A 17,506-nucleotide genomic window follows, 5' to 3' on the forward strand; every position below is an offset into this window, starting at 1 on the left:
AGTAAAGAGGAAGAGATATGAGAAAGAGATGAAGGAGAAGGAGTGAAGGATGGAGACATGAGAGGATGACATGTGGAAAGGAAAGGAGGTCAAAAGAAAAGCAAAAGTGAAAAGAGAGGGAAAAAAGAGGACTGGGAGAAAAACAAGATTAGAAGAGACGATTGAAAAAAGAAAGAGGGAGCGAGAGATAATAGATAAAAGAGGAATCAGCCGGGTGGATCGGGTCACCTGAGCTGCGTTTCGGGACAAAGAGGTTTCATGTTTCTACTCACGGAGGAGACGAGCTGATAGTCAACAAACTGTCTTTAGCTTCTTTAAATCATCACAACTACAGATGAACTCCTCATGTTGGGAAGTATTTTATACAATTAGAAGAAAAATACAAGTTTAAAGGAGTTTTTGGTCGAGATAAACAACTTCCCGACTGTTACGGTGCATTACAACCTTCCACCACTAGGGGGAGCTGTTCTGACTTCACATTAAAATTAATAGAATTTTTTCTGTAATCTATAATTTTCTCATCCTGTTTTTTTCCATGCTGTCTGTCATGTTTCTATCTTGGTTTATTTGGTACACACAGCATCTATTTCTGGTCTATTCGTCCCCAGAGAGCGATCACTCACATTTTTCTTCCATTTTTTCCCCATTAAAAGTTTTTTTTTTGGGGCGTTTTTTCCTTATTTGAATCGTGGGCGTACAGATTGTAAAACGCACTGAGGCTAATTTATGATTTGTGATATTTCGCCTATCTTGAATAAACCTGCCCTGACTTCTCTTATTGAAACACAATAAATCAATGGACGTCTCTTTATTTGTATTAATAGTGATGGAGTGAATAAACTCTGAACTTTCTTGGCAGAGGGGAAAAGTTGGTCACAGCTGAGCTTCGTCAGCTGTCGGCAGCCGCCATCGCCTGCAAGTGTGATTTACTTTTAAAGCAGTAATAATCCCACCTGTTGGGATAAAGCACAAATGTATGTTCCACTCATGAATACATGGGTGATTAATCCTTAAGGAATCTTTCAGAGAGCATGAACTTTGAGGAAATTTGGGTATTTTAATAATCGATTAATCATTTTAAGCATTTTTTTTAATATAAATTGCCAGAATTCAGTTTCCAGCTTCTTAAATATTAATATTGACTGTTTTATTTTAGTCTTCTATGGCAATAAATTGAATATATTTGGGTTGTGGACTGTTAGCGGGGACAAAACAAAACATTTGAGGAGGTCATTTTCAGTTTTGGGAAATAATGATCGACATTTCTCACCATTGTTTTAACATTTTTATAGACTAAACAAACAAAATAGATCATTTAAGAAGATAATGAGCAGACTCTTAATGTATTATTGACATTCAAAGACAGAGCTGGATGCTTTTTGATCAATTAGAGCCGATTTCATACACTACAAAGATAAAAATCAACATAAAATCTGCCAAACTTTAGCTTTTCTTTTCATACTTAGTACTATAAGATGATATCAACAGGAAGTGATGTCATCGTGTGGCTGATCTGTACTTCCTCTTTTTGATTCAAAACTTCTAACTCATTTACTAGACACCATTTCACTGTTTATACTCTTGGCTTTGGTGTATTGTTGGTGCTTTGATACACTGCAGTGCTGGAAAGTTATTATTATAAATGTATTGATTCATGGCTTACCTACAGCCTGAGATAAAACCTTTACAGTGTGCATATAGAAAGAAGGGAAAGAAAGAAAAGAAAGGAAAGAAAAAAACACCTTCCCACCATATCTATTACTACGAGCTGGCTGGCAGTATCTGTCCCCGGCTAATGGGATTTAAGGGGAGAGCTCTGGCCAGCGTCAAAGTCACCTCTGAGGAGAGTCCTGTGCCAAGATGAGGGACAGTTGGATGGAGGAGGGGGGGGGGGGGGGTGGGTGGGGGGGGGGATTCGGGGTGGGGCGGCAGATTATTCCAGAGAGAGGAGACGAGGGGGAACAGCTGAGGGAGACAGGATGAAAGGGGGGGGAGGAAGGGAGGAAGGAGGGAAGGAGGGGTGAAGACGGGAAAGGGTCGAGCTGAAGAGTTAAACAGGCTGCTGACGGGATTTCAGCTTTTTTTTTCTTTTAAAATTCGGAGTTTGACACCATTTCTAAATATGACGTGTCGGTCACTCCATATTTGGCTCTTTTTGGCCCCGACTCGACTTTCATCATCAACCTAAATCAACCCAGTTTTTTTTATTCATTTCAAAAGATCTGACACACGCCTGGTTTCACACCTCTAAAAAAAATCAAACAGCTACATCTCCAGTTAGGATTAAGAGAGGCGATGTCATCTTACTGTATAAATAGCTGCTAACATCTATGAGGAGAAGGAAGCCACACATACATGTTGACTTATAGACAAAACTTCTATTTAAATCTGAGTTTTTCAACATTAAATTAACTACAACCACTACTACAAGACTAAAAAATAAGGTGTAGGCTTGATGGAAACGTCAAAATATAAAACTGAAAACAACAGAAATCAGCTGTTATAAACACAACGTCAGACTGAGTCAATAAAGTGAATTAAGCAGCAGTTCAGTCTCATTATACGTCTGATTTTTAGCCGTTTTTAAAGATGTTATCTGCTGTCATAAGACCAAATTTCTTCCTCTATCTTTCCTCTTTTCTAATCTAAAAAAAAAGGGACAATTCACCCAAATAACAACAACAAGAAGAATATTCATATAAAACATATTCTCTTGTATTTTTTAACCAAAATCTGTCAACCGTGAAGATCCAAACTTCATTTTGCAACACTTAACCATCACAATTATGATGCTGAATCTCCAAATTTAACACAAGAAGTGAAGAAATGCTTTTTTTATGAGTGATTTTTAAGGTAAACTTTAAATGTTTCCACCTTAAGACGAATAAAAAAATACCAAATTCAAACGTGCAGCACTGATTCGTCAATTAATTAGCAGTCAAATTAGAGATAAATGCTTCAAGTTACCCCACAAAAAAAAGTCTTAAAGTGGATTTCATGCTAACTTTTAGAGCATCTGTCACTTATCAGCTGGCAGATGAGTAATAATGTCAAACTTAAAGGTCTAATGTACCAACTTTACCAACCGCTTCCTTCCTCTTTCAAGCTACGCTGGCCACAAAACTCTTTTTTTTAAAAAGTGAAAGTCCGTCTCTGGTGTGTGTGTGTGTGTGTGGTTTGTCTCTTCTGGGCTACCGTAGAAACTCTTCTCCCTTTGTTTATATAAAGCAAACACAATGATTCTTACTTTAATGGGCTTATACACTAATTAAAACACACTTATAACATATTTTTATAAGTCGATGATACTAAATTCTGCACACTGCACCTTTATGAAAACTTACTTCTGCTTTTTCTACATTTCTGTAGTTGAACATTAGTTTATATGTCATTTTCTGTCCGTTTCTGTTCCTCTTTTCTTTTTTTTCTTTTTTTCTTTTTTTTTTTTTTAAACCCTCGCTCTCCTGTTTCTGTCTCACAACCTGAAACCCATTCTGTTCTTTGGACTGTTTACAAGAAGCTTGTACTGTGACTCTCAGCTGTCGCCAGTCAACAGGTGTTTACGTGTTTGTGTGTGTGTGTGTGTGTGTGTGAGTCAGTGTGTGTGTGTGTGAGCCTCGGACACGTGACGGAGCCTGTTGCCACACATAAAAAATATTCTGCATGTCTCTGTGTTTAAGTCAGGCTCAAAAAATCATTTCCCTTTTAAAACGTCCGGTTAAAATAGAGGAAGACGCTCTGCATGAACGTGACATTAAGAAAAGAAAAAAAAAAAAACACTTTTACTTACGGACTGGACTCGGGCACGCTCCGTTTGAGTTCCCCAGATCTCCTAACAGAGCACCTGCAGCACACACACACTTCATCATTACAACAATATAACATTTCATATGGAAGAGTTTAATCTGAACAGCACTAAATGAAAACGCTGCATGTTCCACTTCACTCATTAAAATCAAGTGAGTCATTAAAAGTAGAGCCGCTGCCATCGACACCCACTTCACTTCATCAAGGGCCGTCAATTGGTTTCAATTCTACATTTTTACAGTTAATTTCTAAGTGCTCGATTCAATGGTGCTTATGTTGTGTGTGAAGGGAAAGAAAATCATTTAAAATATTGTTTAAAAAGGAGAATTATTATGTGTATTATGTGTCATTTCTTTATGTGCTTTGTGTCTGAAAATAGTTAAAAAATTCATATTATTAATAAAACATTTGAGTTAAACGACCAAAACAAGACTTTTTAATAGCTTAATTTGGGGATATAAACATATTTTTAACCCATCATAACAAACTGCTCAATGCAATCAGTGTTAAACAAAGAAGTTAAAATAAAATAATAATAATAAATCCAAAGTTTGAACAGTTTCATTAAAATCAGGAAATACTTGAATTTAGTCTAAAAATCTGAAAAAAAACCATCCAAATCCCACTTTTACATTTATTTTTATTTATTTATTCTTTATTTCGTCTTATTTATATTTCTTTTAAACATTGTTTTTATTCAAATTTTTAACTTTACTTATACTATGTACTATTCTTATAGTTATTTTTATTCGTATATTCCATCTGATATTATATTAATGTTTTTATTTATTTCCTCTTGTTTTATTATAATATATATGCTTTATGCTCCTTTTATGTGAAGCATTTGGTGTCATTTGTAATTTTATGACAGGTGCTATACAAATAAAGTTATTTTTCTTTGTCTTCTTATTTATTTACTTTATTTACATTTTTTAAACCTCAAAAAAACAAAAATTCTTATTTTATATTGCGTGCACTCAGTTTTTTCTTCTTCTTTTTAATTAATTCCTTCATAATTTTTTACTCCTTTTTCTTTATGTTGTCACTTACTCAGTCTCATTATCTGCTTGTCAATCAACTGTGAAGCTTTGCTATATAAATAAAGTTTGATTGATTTATTTGTAAAAGATCAGTATTCAAAGGTGGGGGCAGAAGTTTTTTATAATATCTTTCACTTAAGTAAAAGCAGCAATATCACAATGTACAGAGAGTCCATTTCTAGTAAAATTCATGCACATTACATGTTAATACTATAAAAGTATAAAAGTTGTGAGTGTTATATTATTTCTATTATTGGATGACTGGTTTTACTGCACCAACATGTAAGCAGCATTTTTAATGTAGCAGTTAGTCGAGGTGAAGCATATTTCTACGCTGACACTCATTTTCCCTTCTCTGGTACAGATTCAGCTTTTGGCTTCAGAAAAGCAGAAACTCAAGGGAGGAGGGGGGGTGAGGGGTTGGTGGGAGGGGTGGAGGAGGGGGGGGGGGGTAGTTTAGGGTCATGAGGGGTGACTGAGAAATATCTGGCTGGGAAAGACACATGGGAAAAACACCAATAAGCAGATATGATGAACCCAATACAGCTCTGGTGATGTGGGGGTGCATAGCAGGGCACAGCGGAGTATCTGCACCACTGAGGGAGGGAGGGCGGGCAAGGGGGGGGAAGGGGGGGGGGGGGGGGTCGTCCATTACTGCTATGTGAAACCCTCCTGCTTCGGAGAACGGCATGTTATGAAAGATGCTGTAATGCATTTGTTGCGCGTTACATCACCTAATTCTGACTTACAATGAGATTACGCTGGTCGGAACAAAGCTTGATAAGTAACCTTGTCTGAGACGCAAAAATGGGGCACAAATCCTTTTAGTCAGAGAGTGAAGGGTTGGTTCGCCACAAAGAGGCAGCGGGAGCACGCAACGCAGGAGTGCAACAACCCACCCCCCCACCCCCGATTCAAAAGAAATGATGGATTCCTGTCATTGTGAGGCATTGTGTGTTTATTTGAGCAAACAGGCATCAACACACACACACACACACTCTCTCACACACACTCTCACACACACTCACACACTCTCACTCATACACACACACACACGCACACTCATACACACGCACACACACACGCACACTCATACACACACACACGCACACTCATACACACACACACGCACACTCATACACACACACACACGCACACTCATACACACACACACACACACACACGCACACTCATACATACACACACACACACGCACGCACGCACGCACGCACGCACGCACGCACACGCACACACACACACACACTTGATGTTACATGTACTGTGAAACCTGAGAAATAATAATAACTAAGAAGCCATCATGGAGAAAAAAAAAAAAAAAAGGTCTTTAAGTAACCACGTCGCCATGACAACCGTGTCTCTAAAAAGGTGGGCTCGAATAAGGTTGAATACCAATTACAGCAATAAGACACATTAGTTCAATCAGGAGTTTAAGGAGTGCATTGGTCAGATTAAAGCCGGTGGTCACAGGTTATGAGCCACACATATATAAACATGATATATATAAACATGCTGATAATTAACATTTAATGTAATAGCAGCAGAGATTAGTTACTTAAAAGTTAATGTCCTTTGTCAGGAAGTGTTTATTCCAGGTGAGCAATGATTGATTGAATAACTAATATTCTGAGTAATTCAATTAAGTATTACAACTCTGACATATCATCATCTCTTAAGTTTATTTCCACATCCAGCAGTTAGGGAGCAACATTATTATTATGCATTAAGAGTCGTGTTTCTGTCCTCCTGCTGAATGTAAAGTCCAATATTCTCTCTTTTAGTTCTGTTTTTACTCTCTAACCAACTACTGAGGGAAATATCTGACTCTTTAACCCTCCTGTTGTCCTCGAGTCAAGGAAGAAAGGGAGGAAGAAGGAAGGAAAGGAGGGAGGAAGAAATAAGGAAAGGAGGGGGGGGGGGTAGGAAGGAAGGAAGGAAGGGAGGAAGGAAGGAAAGGAGGGAGGAAGGAAGGAACGAAGGAAAGGAGGAAGAAAGAAGGAAAGGAGGGAGGGAGATAGGAAGGAAGGCAGGAAGGAAGGAAGAAGGAAGGAAAGAAAGGAGGAAGGAAGGAGGGAACGAGGGAAGGAAGGAAGGAAGGAAGGAAGGAAGGAAGGAAGGAAGGATGGAAGGAAGGAAGGAAGGAAGGAAAGGGGGAAGGTAGGAGGGAGGGAGAAAAGAAGGAAGGAAGGTAGGAGGGAGGAAGGAACGAAGGAAGGGAGGAAGGAAGAAGGAAGGAAGGAAAGGAGGGAGGAAGGAAGGAGGGAAGGAAGGAAGGAAGGAAAGGAGGAAGGTAGGAGGGAGGGAGGAAAGAAGGAAGGCAGGTAAGAGGGAGGAAGGAAAGAAGGAAGGGAGGAAGGTAGGGGGAGGAAAGAAAGAGAGAAGGTGGAAATGAAAGAAGGAGGGAGGGAGGAAGGAAGGGAGGAAAGAGAGAGGAAGGAAAGAAAGAGAGAAGGAGGGAGGGAGGAAGGACAGAAGGAAGGAAGGAAGGAAAGAAGGAACAGTCAAAACAGACGGGGTCAATTTGACCCGGGAGGACGACAGGAGGATTAAGCTGCTAAATGCTCCACTGAGAAAATATCAATTACAGCCAGAATTCAACATTAAATCACCCAAAAAGCTACGAGGGATTGTGATGTATTCACTAATTAATGTCCACTTCATTAGCTGTGTTTACATTACAAATCATTGCACACATTAGTGGGTAAATATTGACCTCATTCTACTGTTTGCATTAATGTGTCCTCCTCCTGCAGGTAAAGAATAAAGCTCTGTTTGTGTTGTGCTCAACACATGCCTGTTATATGCCTTCAGCTCTGCACCTGTCAATCAAACTGTGTGGGCGGCACTGTGTCGAGTCTTTTTGAAGAAGTTCTGAGTGTGGTTTTTTTCTCTTCCTCAATTTACATCCTTTAGTTCATTATGCTTTCAGAAAAATGCAAAATTCATCACATGCTGTTCATCAGAGGGTTTTTCTAGGAGAGGATGGTGTGGCGTTCAGACTGTAACATACTGGTTGGATCAATCAGCAGCTGTCAGCATCAACACTGGACGTCTACTTATATAAAATGATGGATTCACACAATCACAAACAAGCTACGCAGCTGTGCAGCACGTCGGGTCCAGCAGTCCAGCTGTGTCTCTTACCTGCGCTGGCTGGTCGTTGTGGTAACCCTGGCGACACGGTGTTCCTCTGCAGAGCCGGTTGCTGTGGCGACAGGAGGCGGGGGTCTGTGAGGGTGGAGGTGACAAAGGAGGTGGTGGTGACCAGGGCGCCGCCGGGGTTATTACTGAACTGGAGGGCCGCCGCCGCCGCTGCGTTCTGATTGGATACTGGCACGGTGACTGGCATAGAGAAGGTGGGCTGTGGGACGGTAGACTGGTGGAGAGACAGGAAGAGGCGGAGCTTAGAGTGAGGCGATGTTTATCACCACACACACACATACACTGACACACACACACACACACACACACACACACATTTATACAGTACTAGACATGTGATCAGTTAGTGATCTGCAGCGTTGCAAACAAGCCTGCAGGTGAAAACACACACACACAAAAAAAAACAAACACACAAAACAACCCGATCACAACAAAGAAGAGTCTTTCCAACACCAGATGTGATTATGCAAATACACAAGAAACCAGCTGTCCAACTGCTCTAATATTCACTATATAATACACTGCTGCAACTATGACAGTCTGCACAGTGAAAAACATTATTAGCACTATAAAAAAACCTAAAAAATGTGTTTAGTTAAAGTTAAAAAGTTGCATCGTCCTTTATTTTAATCTGCTTTATTGCTCATTTTTTTAAAGTCTTGAGTCAAGTTAATTTAAATTATGTTGGGATTATAAAATGACATGGCAGAGCTAGATTCTCCACTTCTTTTTAAAGACTTTTAGAGCTCAGTAAATGACTTTTTTTTTTTTTTTGCATATGTACGTTTAGAAGTTAAAATGTGGAGACTTTTATGCACACTGTAAAAAATGTCTCATAAGAAATTATTGTTGAATTGCTCTATTTAAAAGTATTAAAATCACTAACCCTGACTCTTGTTTAATGATATATATTTATACTATTAAAGTCATTTAAGTCTATTTTTGAATTGTTAAAAACGTCACTTCCTTCAAACAGGAGTAAAATATGACTTCAGCCTGTTCCAACCAGCAGGAGCCTTTCATCATTTCCTAGACCTACATTTGTGTCTAGCTAGAAAAAGGAGTGATGCAGGTTGAGAATAAAAAAATAATTAGATAATACTTAATAAACATTATTTGCATTAGAAACATGTTGACAGGAATACTAATTAGACACAAAATACTTGATAAAAGATATTTTTTACAGTGTAAAGGCAGTTTTTATACAGTGTATCCTGCAGCCTGCATGAACCCATTAACTTTATACTAACACTGAGCATTTTTCTAATCAAATCGTATATTTTTAGACTGATTTTCAGACTTTGACAGATTTCAATTTATGTCAGAGCGACATAAAAATGAGCCTGAATGAGTCGAGAGCAGCTTGACATCAGTAATTCATCACTGGGAACAATTTGTTACCCTTCAGTTTTTTTTGTTACGGTTGTTCACGATTGTTGCAGAAAATCAGCCTAAAAAGTATCAAAGTTTAACCTGACCCTGTCTGTTTTGACTTTTCCTTCTTTCTTTCCTTCCTTCCTTCCTTCCTTCCTTCCTTCCTTCCTTCCTTATTTCCTCCCTTCCTTCCTTCCTTCCGTCTGTCCTCCCTCCCTCCCTCCTTCTCTTTCCTCCTTTCCTTCCTCCATCCCGTTTTCTTCCATCTTTCTTCCCTCCTTCCTCCTTCTTTCCTTGCCTCCTTCCTTCCTTCCTTTCCTTCTTTCTGTCCTCCCTCCCTCCTTCTCTCTTTCTTTCCTCCCCCCTACCTTCCTTCTTCCCTTCCTCTTTTCCTTTCTACTTCACTCCCTCCCTCCTACCTTCCTTCTTTCCTTCCACACTTCCTTCTTTCCTCCGTCCTTCCTTCCTTTCCTTCCTCCCTTCTTTCCTTTCCTCCCTTCCTTCCTCCCTCCTTTCCTTCCTTATTCCTCCCTTCCTTCCTCCTTTCCTTCCTTCTCCCTCCCTTCCCTCCTTCCTTCCTCCCTCCCTTCCTTCCTCCCTCCTTTCCTTCCTTCCTCCTCCCTTTCTTCCTTGACTCGAGGACAACAGGAGGGTTCATTGAAATTTCTAATCAGTAGAATAAAGATATATATTTATATTTATTGTCTAAATGTTAAACGCTTTGGAAATGAACTCTTCTCAGGTTGTTTAACACACATCCAATCTCACATCTCTCACACACACACACACACACACACACACACACACACACACTTCTCAGTTTTAGCATGCACAGTGACTTTGTGAAAAAAGGCCAAAAAGCTGTCGTCCTTTCACATCTCATGCCAGGTTAAAACTCTAGTCGCAGCAGCGGGTTTATTCTATCAGGTTATTGGTGACATTTCATAGCGTGCACAGCTACATCCCACCAACCCCCACTGACATGTCCTCATCTCAGGGGAAACGTTAGCAAACATCCTGCAACATCACGTGAGCTCACCAGCTTTAATACTAGTGCAGGAGTTTGATACTAAGGTCTAATTCTTTAAACATCCTTTTTTAAATTATATGATTAAGTCGACTAGCTCATCACCTGGGTGGACCTATAAAAGCAGATGACCAGACAGCTCAGGGTGCTAGCAAAAGCCATTCGACCCATTTCACCCAGTTCCAGCTGAATCTGAGAGAAGGACTTTCTATAGATAGAATGTGGGCCAGCGCTGCTCTGCACTGTACTCGTACTGCGTGGGACCCAGTTTAACGCCGAGGAGGAACGAGGGCACCTTCCTGCCCTCCATCATCCGTCTCTTTTCTTTCAGCTTCAGTTTGTTTTGTAACTTTTTTTTTTTTTGGAGGGAAAGAGGAGAGAAATGGGGAACAAAAAAACCCCAAAAACCGCCCAGAAAAGAGTGATAAATACATTTGGAGCGGATGCTATCTTCTGTTTGCGATACTGGTCTGATAAGTTTTCTGGTAAAATGGAAGAAAAATTAAATTTCCATGAAGTACGGCCCTTAAAAATAAGTATTTATTATTTTTTCAATAGTTGGGAACTTGATATATGTTGAATTGTTTGCTTTCCAGTAGATAACTTTCATATTTTTGCACTCTGAGCTGATTAAAAGATGCTCTAGCAGTTTATTATTTAACCCTTTAAACAGGCAGGAGTGGTAAATAAGATGTTAATCATTCTTTTTATTTACTTTTTTTATGTACTTAGGCATCTCATTTGCATCTAAATAAACATTATTATAAGAAATTAATTATCATATTTTGTATATTTTGGATTTTATGAGTTGCCTTTATTAATGTAGGCTATAAAAAATGTAAATATAAAAGTATCTCATGGTGCACTTTGCCTGTTTAACCTTCGTGTCGTCCTCCCGTCTGTTTTGACTGTTCCTTCTTTTCTTCCTTCCTTCCTTCCGTCTGTCCTTCCTCCCTCCTTCTCTCTTTCTTTCCTTCCTCTCTCTTTCCTCCCTTCCTTCTTTCCTTCCTCCACCCCCCCTTTCTTCCTCCCTTCTGTCCTTCCTTCCTCCCTCCCTCCTTCTTTCATTCCCTCCTTCCTTCCTTCCATCCTTTCCTTCCTCCCTTCCTTCTTTCCTCCCTCCATCTTCCCTTCCCTCCCTCCTTCTCTCTTTCTTTCCTCCCCCCCTACCTTCCTCCCTTCCTATGTCCTTCTTTCCTTCCTTCTTCCCTTCCTCTTTACCTTTCTCCTTCCCTCCCCTCCCTCCTTCCTTCTTTCCTCTTTCCTCCGTCCTTCCTTCCTTTCGTCCCTCCATTCCTTCTTTCCTTTGCTCCCTTCCTTCCTCCCTCCTTTCCTTCCTTCTTCCTTCTTCCCTTCCTTCTTCCTTCCTCCCTTCCTTATTCCTTTCCTTCCTTCTTCTTTCCTCCTTTCCTTCTTTCTTCCTCCCTTCCATCCTTCCTTCCTTCTTCCTCCCTTCCTTCCTTGACTCGAGGACAACAGGAGGGTTAGGGGTTAACAGTTTCTCTGTCTAAAGTTTTTAGATATTATTAAGACATAATGGTCCCATAAAATAAAGTGTTCCCCTCGCTTTTATGATATATTTATAACTTAAGTTGCTTCAAGCAGGAAGTAGAAGTGAAGTCAAACTAATCTGACTCCTCCGACTCTCTGAGATTAAACATTCAGCTCTCAGACTGTAGAAGAAGAAGCTTTGCAAAGGTGAGTTTACAGACGGAGCTGTAAGTGTCGACCAGCTAACAGCACTGCACCACTGCACACCGGCCAAGCAGAGAGTAAAAAAAAGGGAAGGGGGGGGGGGGATCGGGGGGGCAGGGGATGGGTGGATAAATGTGGATAAATGGAGGGATGGATGGAGGGGGTGAGGGGTTAGCTCAAAGGAGGACAGAGGTGTGTAAACATGGAGCATACAGCGCTAGAAAGGGTTTATCCTCACATGGCTCGGGGGGGAGGGGGGGATGGGGTGGGGGGTTACTGCAGCTTTTTCACTATTTAGGTATTTAGGCTCTCAAAGCAGAGTCGAATACAAACAGGATATTTTTGATACGACATCCAGGAATCGAAGTTCGACGTCACACTGAGCTCAACACATCAGAAAGTTATTAAACCTGTGAGACTTTTAACCACATTTAAAAACTAAATATAACCACCTTTATTGTCTTTTAATGACTAATATTTTCCTTTTTAATTACTTTAGAAGTTCCACCGGTGACTTGCCTCACAGTTTAATACAGTAAAGTGTCTGCACTCATTTAAAATGTTGCCTACTGTTGACTGGAGCCTTGTTAGATGTGTCTAAACATATTATTTTAATAGATACCTGTAATAAAGTAGATTTTTCAGTCACAGTCACAGAGCAAACACATTTAAATACCAATTTGCAGTTTAGCAGTTGATCCAGAGCCTGATGACAGCTGTTTGTGTTTTTAATTACTGTTTGTGTTTGATGGGTTCTTTTCCAAAAATATATAATTTGTGTCGTTGTTTTGGTTGGATACAAAAAGATTAATTAAAAGATTAGAAGTAAAGTAAAAGTGACGGACTATTGGACACAGTTTTCTTGATTCTAGACTAAATAAATGATAATGCTAAATGCTACTTCATGTCCTCGGAAACCTTTCTGGATATTTTTTGGGCTTTACAAAGACGGGAAAGATCATAAAGGTATGTTTAAATTATACAAATATAATATGTTGGATTTTTGGAAAGTCTGATTCTAATATTTTAACCTTCGTTGTCGTCCTCCCGGGTCAAATTTACCTCCCTGTTTTATGTTCCTTCCTTCCTTCCTTCCTTCATTCCTTCCTTTCCTTTCCTCCCTTCCTTCTTTCCTCCCTCCCTCCCTCCTTCTGTTATATTTCCTCCCCCCTACCTTCCTCCCTCCCTTCCTTCTTTCCTCTGTCCTTCCCTACTTCCTTTCCTTCCTCCCTTCCTTTCCTTTCCTTTCCTCCCTCCCTTCCATTCCTTCCTCCCTTCCATCCTTCCTTCCTCCCTCCTTTCCTTCCGTCTTCCTCCCTTTCTTCCTCGACTCGAGGACAACAGGAGGGTTTAAGACATTTTAAAGGCAAAAAAACGCCCTAAAAAGTCAGTATTTTCACCCATAAGGTCTGAAAATCACTGCTGTGTTATGTAAACCGGCCCCTGCTGCTGTAGGTATAAATACATTCAGCTCACACTACTACTACAGTCTACAGTTAGCCAGTTAGCTGAGCTAGCCGCTGAGTTAGCCACCGAGCTAGCAGCTGAGTTAGCAGCAGAAAGCTCTCAGACCTAGCGTCCATGTTTCTGGTAGAGGTGGTGACTTTGATTGACAGGTGACACTTGGGTAGGGGCGGGGCTTCAGCGGACTCGGCGGGCACTCCCACAGCGTTTGGGAGCAGAGAAATAGGCTGACTTTTACACAACTTTGAAGCCTAATTTCATATATTTGGCGAATTTTTTAATCATTCAAATTTGGCAGGGTGGTTAACAACACACTTTTCTGTGGTATGTCAAACTCAGAACACCTATTTATTATCACTTTACACGGACTTTAAGTTGATTGGAACTTCCAACTCACTGGTTAGTTATTTAAACTTTCTTCAGACCGACTGTGTTGCAGAGCCTCTCTCTCTCTCTCTCTCTCTCTCTCTCTCTCTCTCTCTCTCTCTCTCTCTCTCTCTCTCTCTCTCTGAGCACAGGTAAAGCATCTCTATTTTCTTTTACTGCCCATCTGTAATTTGTTCCCTCCCTCCTCTCCACAGGACCACCACCATGATGATGATACCAGCTTCTGGTTTCTAGGAGATTTGTGACATAACTGCAAAAAAAAAACAAAAACAAAAAAAACCCCTCTTCTCTCCTCCTCTGAATATGAATTTTTAAATGTGTCCTCACCCTGCTCTGCACTGCGCTCCGCCGAGCATTAATCCGTGTCTTGGCAAATTACATGTGAATTTACATCTGCCCACTCCAACTCCATTTAACACTGACGCTCAGCAGACTGGAGGGTTAATTGGACTCTGCTCTGTTCATCCTGCAGATTTCACACACAAGAGGAAACGAGGGAACCGTAGACAAAAAAAAAAAAAAAGAGAAAAAAAAGCAAAGACCTGTTAGTAAATAATTGACTAGGAGCGTTTCCAGAGGCTCGTGCAAAGAAGAAGCTCAAGGCCTCTTTTAAATGAAAGAGAACAAAAAGAGGGGGAGAGAAAGCTATAACCTATTTTCCCTCAGAGGAGCTCGACTCTCTCAACAAGGGTGTGTTTCCTGGATGCAAGGGTATATCAGAATGTATTAAACTCATGGCCTACTTTTCCTTTTCCCCTCCCTCTTGTCCTGGAAGCCTTTGAAAGATTTTTTTTTTTCCTTTTCTCTCTCTCTCTTCTCTTTTCAACTTTTAGGATTGTCGCATCCTATTTGTAAGCAGCTGTGGGTTTATTGACGCCTGGGAAAGTGTTTGGATGACCTTTTACACGTCACGCCAGTTGACCAGTAAATTAAGTTTTTTCCTTCTTCTGACTATTTCAATAAAGACCAAAAACACAGACATGAAAGAAGTCAAAAGAAATTATATGATTGTTTTTTATCTGCAGCTCTGAACACTAATTATTAAGAATGTTTATATTTCTGATGCTTTATGTGTGAAACTAGAGTCCAACGGGTCGACCAGTACATTCAGTTAACTTAACTAACTGCCATATTATACTGTATTAAGCTTCCTGTCGTCCTCACGTCTGTTTTGACTGTTCCTTTTTTTCCTTCTGTCCTCCTCCCTCCCACCTTTCCTTCCTTCCCTCCTTCCTCCCTCCTTTCCTTCTTTCTTCCTCCCTCCCGTCCCTCCTTCCTTCCTTCTTCCTCCCTTCCATCCTCATTTCCTTCCTTCTTCCTTCCTCCCTCCCTTTCCTTCTTTCTTCCTCCCTTCCATCCTCATTTCCTCCCTTCTTCCTCCCTTCCATCCTTCCATCTTTACTCCCTTCCTTCCATCCTTCCATCTTTCTTTCCTTCCTTCCTTCTTCCTACCTTCCTTCCTTCAATCTTCTTCCTTCCTTCTTTCTTCCTCCCTCCTTTCTCCTTCCTTCCTTCTTCCTCCCTTCCCTCCTTCCTTCCTCCCTTCCATCTTTCCTTCCTCCCTTCCATCCTTCATCTTTACTTCCTTCCTTCCATCTTTCTTTCTTCTTTCCTTCCTTCTTCTACCTTCCTTCCTTCTTTCTTCCTCCCTCCTTTCCTTCTTTCTTCCTCTCTTCCATCCTTCCTTCCTTCTTCCTCCCTTCCACCCTTCCAATCTTTGCTTCCTCCCTCCCTCCTTCCTTTCCTTTCCAACCCTTCCCTTCCTTCCTTCCTTCCATCTTTCCTTCCTTCCTTCTTCCTCCCTTCCTTCTTCTTCCCTTCCTTCCTTCCATCTTTCCTTCCTTCCATCTTTCCTTCCATCGTCCCTTCCTTCCTTCCTCCTTCCTTTCCTTCTTCCTACCTTCCTTCCTCCATCTTCCTCCCTTCCTTCCTTCCTTCCTTCCTTCCTTCCTTCCTTCCTTCCTCCCTTCCATCCTCATTTCCTTCCTTCTTCCTCCCTTCCATCCTTCCATCTTTCCTTCGTCCCTTCCTTCCTTCCATCTTTCCTTCCTTCCTTCCATCTTTCTTTCCTTCCTTCTTCCTCCCTTCCTTTCTTCCATCTTTCCTTCCTTCCATCTTTCTTTCCCTCCCTCCTTCCCTTCCTTCCTTCCTCCTTTCCTTCTTTCCTTCCTCCCTTCCATCCTTCCTTCCTCCTTTCCTTCCTTCTTCCATCCTTCCATCTTTCTTTCTTTCCCTCCCTCGTTCCTTCCTCCTTCCCTTCCTTCCTTCCTTCTTCCTCCCTTCCTTACATCTTTCCTTCCTTCGTCCCTTCCTCCCTTCCATCCATCCTTCCTTCCATCCTACCTTCCTTCCTTCCTTCCTTCCTTCCTTGACTTGAGGACAACAGGAGGTTAAGGTCCTTTGTGTTTACCAATGAAACATATATGAATATAAAGCTGTTTTTACTGTGTTAACAGTCTGAAGGTAAACAGACTCATTTATACACAAATATACTGAAAGTTAACAGAGTATAACTGAATTTATATGTGAAATAAAGTGACTTGTATAATAAAGAGTTTATATGAAGCATAAATCTGTACAATTTATGATTAAAAAAAGTGTTTACTAGTTAATAAGAGTCTCACATGAATGATTAGAGAATAACTTGACTTAATAATTAAAATGTGTTTCATCTGTCTGCATTAGTTAGAGCATTAGAGTTGAATGTTATTATATAATTCAGATAATTATATTAAATGTGTCTCTTAGTTGTAGCCACTGTGAGGTTTTTGGAACTTTTTAGATATTGTACTAATAATTAAGTTCTTCTGCAAAAAAAAAAAAAAAAAACTGCCAGAATTGTTTCAATTATTAATCATGAAAGCCAAAAAAACCTGAAAACTAAATTAGACGTGATTAAGTGTGAAGCTCAAGCAGCATTTTGTTTTAGTAGCACCACGTTCTACTTGTTCACATTCACACTGCGCTCCTGCAGGAGACATTCAAAGACGTTCAACTCCTTTTGCTCAAAGGCTCCACGGTTAGAGGAGGAAATCTGCTCCTCAGAACAGGATCGAATCAGAGACCCTCCGGTTGAAAACACTCCCCCTTTTTTTTTTTCTCGTGTAACAGGAACAGATACGTTAGCTCGCGGCTCGTCTTGGCCTGTTCTCGCTTGCCACTCTCTCCTTCTACCTCAGGAGGTATTTTAGTACAAGTGGGATTAAGCTTGTATATCCCGGCCCCTAGCTGTTACGCTGGAGGATTATGATGCTGGGGGGGGGGGGTGGGGGAGGGGGGGCTGGGTGGTGCTGTATGCTTCTGTTTGCTGGTGTCCCTGTGAAAGGGTGTGCATGGGCTGGCAGGCTGAGGGACTGATGGGCAGTGTTTAGGGGGGGGGGGGGGGGGGGGGTGGGGGGGGGTGGGGGTGGGGGTTGGGGTTATGCTATAGCCGCTAGCGAGCATTCGGCTAGCATCCAGTCGATGAGAGCCAAGAGCTGCGGCTCTCCAGGGGAGGTAGATTGAATTCTATTCTTCTTCTCTTCTATTCGGC

General features: G+C 40.9%; 1 protein-coding gene across 1 annotated transcript in view; it reads right to left on the bottom strand.

Moving 5' to 3' along the window:
- LOC133977096 (myocyte-specific enhancer factor 2D homolog) overlaps positions 1 to 17,506 on the bottom strand; it is a 62,409-nt gene that overhangs the window by 6,844 nt on the left and 38,059 nt on the right. Inside the window, exons 7-8 of the mRNA XM_062415235.1 lie at positions 8,010 to 8,241; positions 3,791 to 3,844 (exon numbers count right to left, since the gene is read on the bottom strand). Of these exons, the coding sequence (XP_062271219.1) occupies positions 3,791 to 3,844; positions 8,010 to 8,241 (286 nt within the window). The remainder of the gene's footprint in view (positions 1 to 3,790; positions 3,845 to 8,009; positions 8,242 to 17,506) is intronic.

Source organism: Scomber scombrus, unplaced genomic scaffold (assembly GCF_963691925.1).
Source record: "Scomber scombrus unplaced genomic scaffold, fScoSco1.1 SCAFFOLD_118, whole genome shotgun sequence".
NCBI classification, from domain to species: Eukaryota; Metazoa; Chordata; class Actinopteri; order Scombriformes; family Scombridae; genus Scomber; species Scomber scombrus.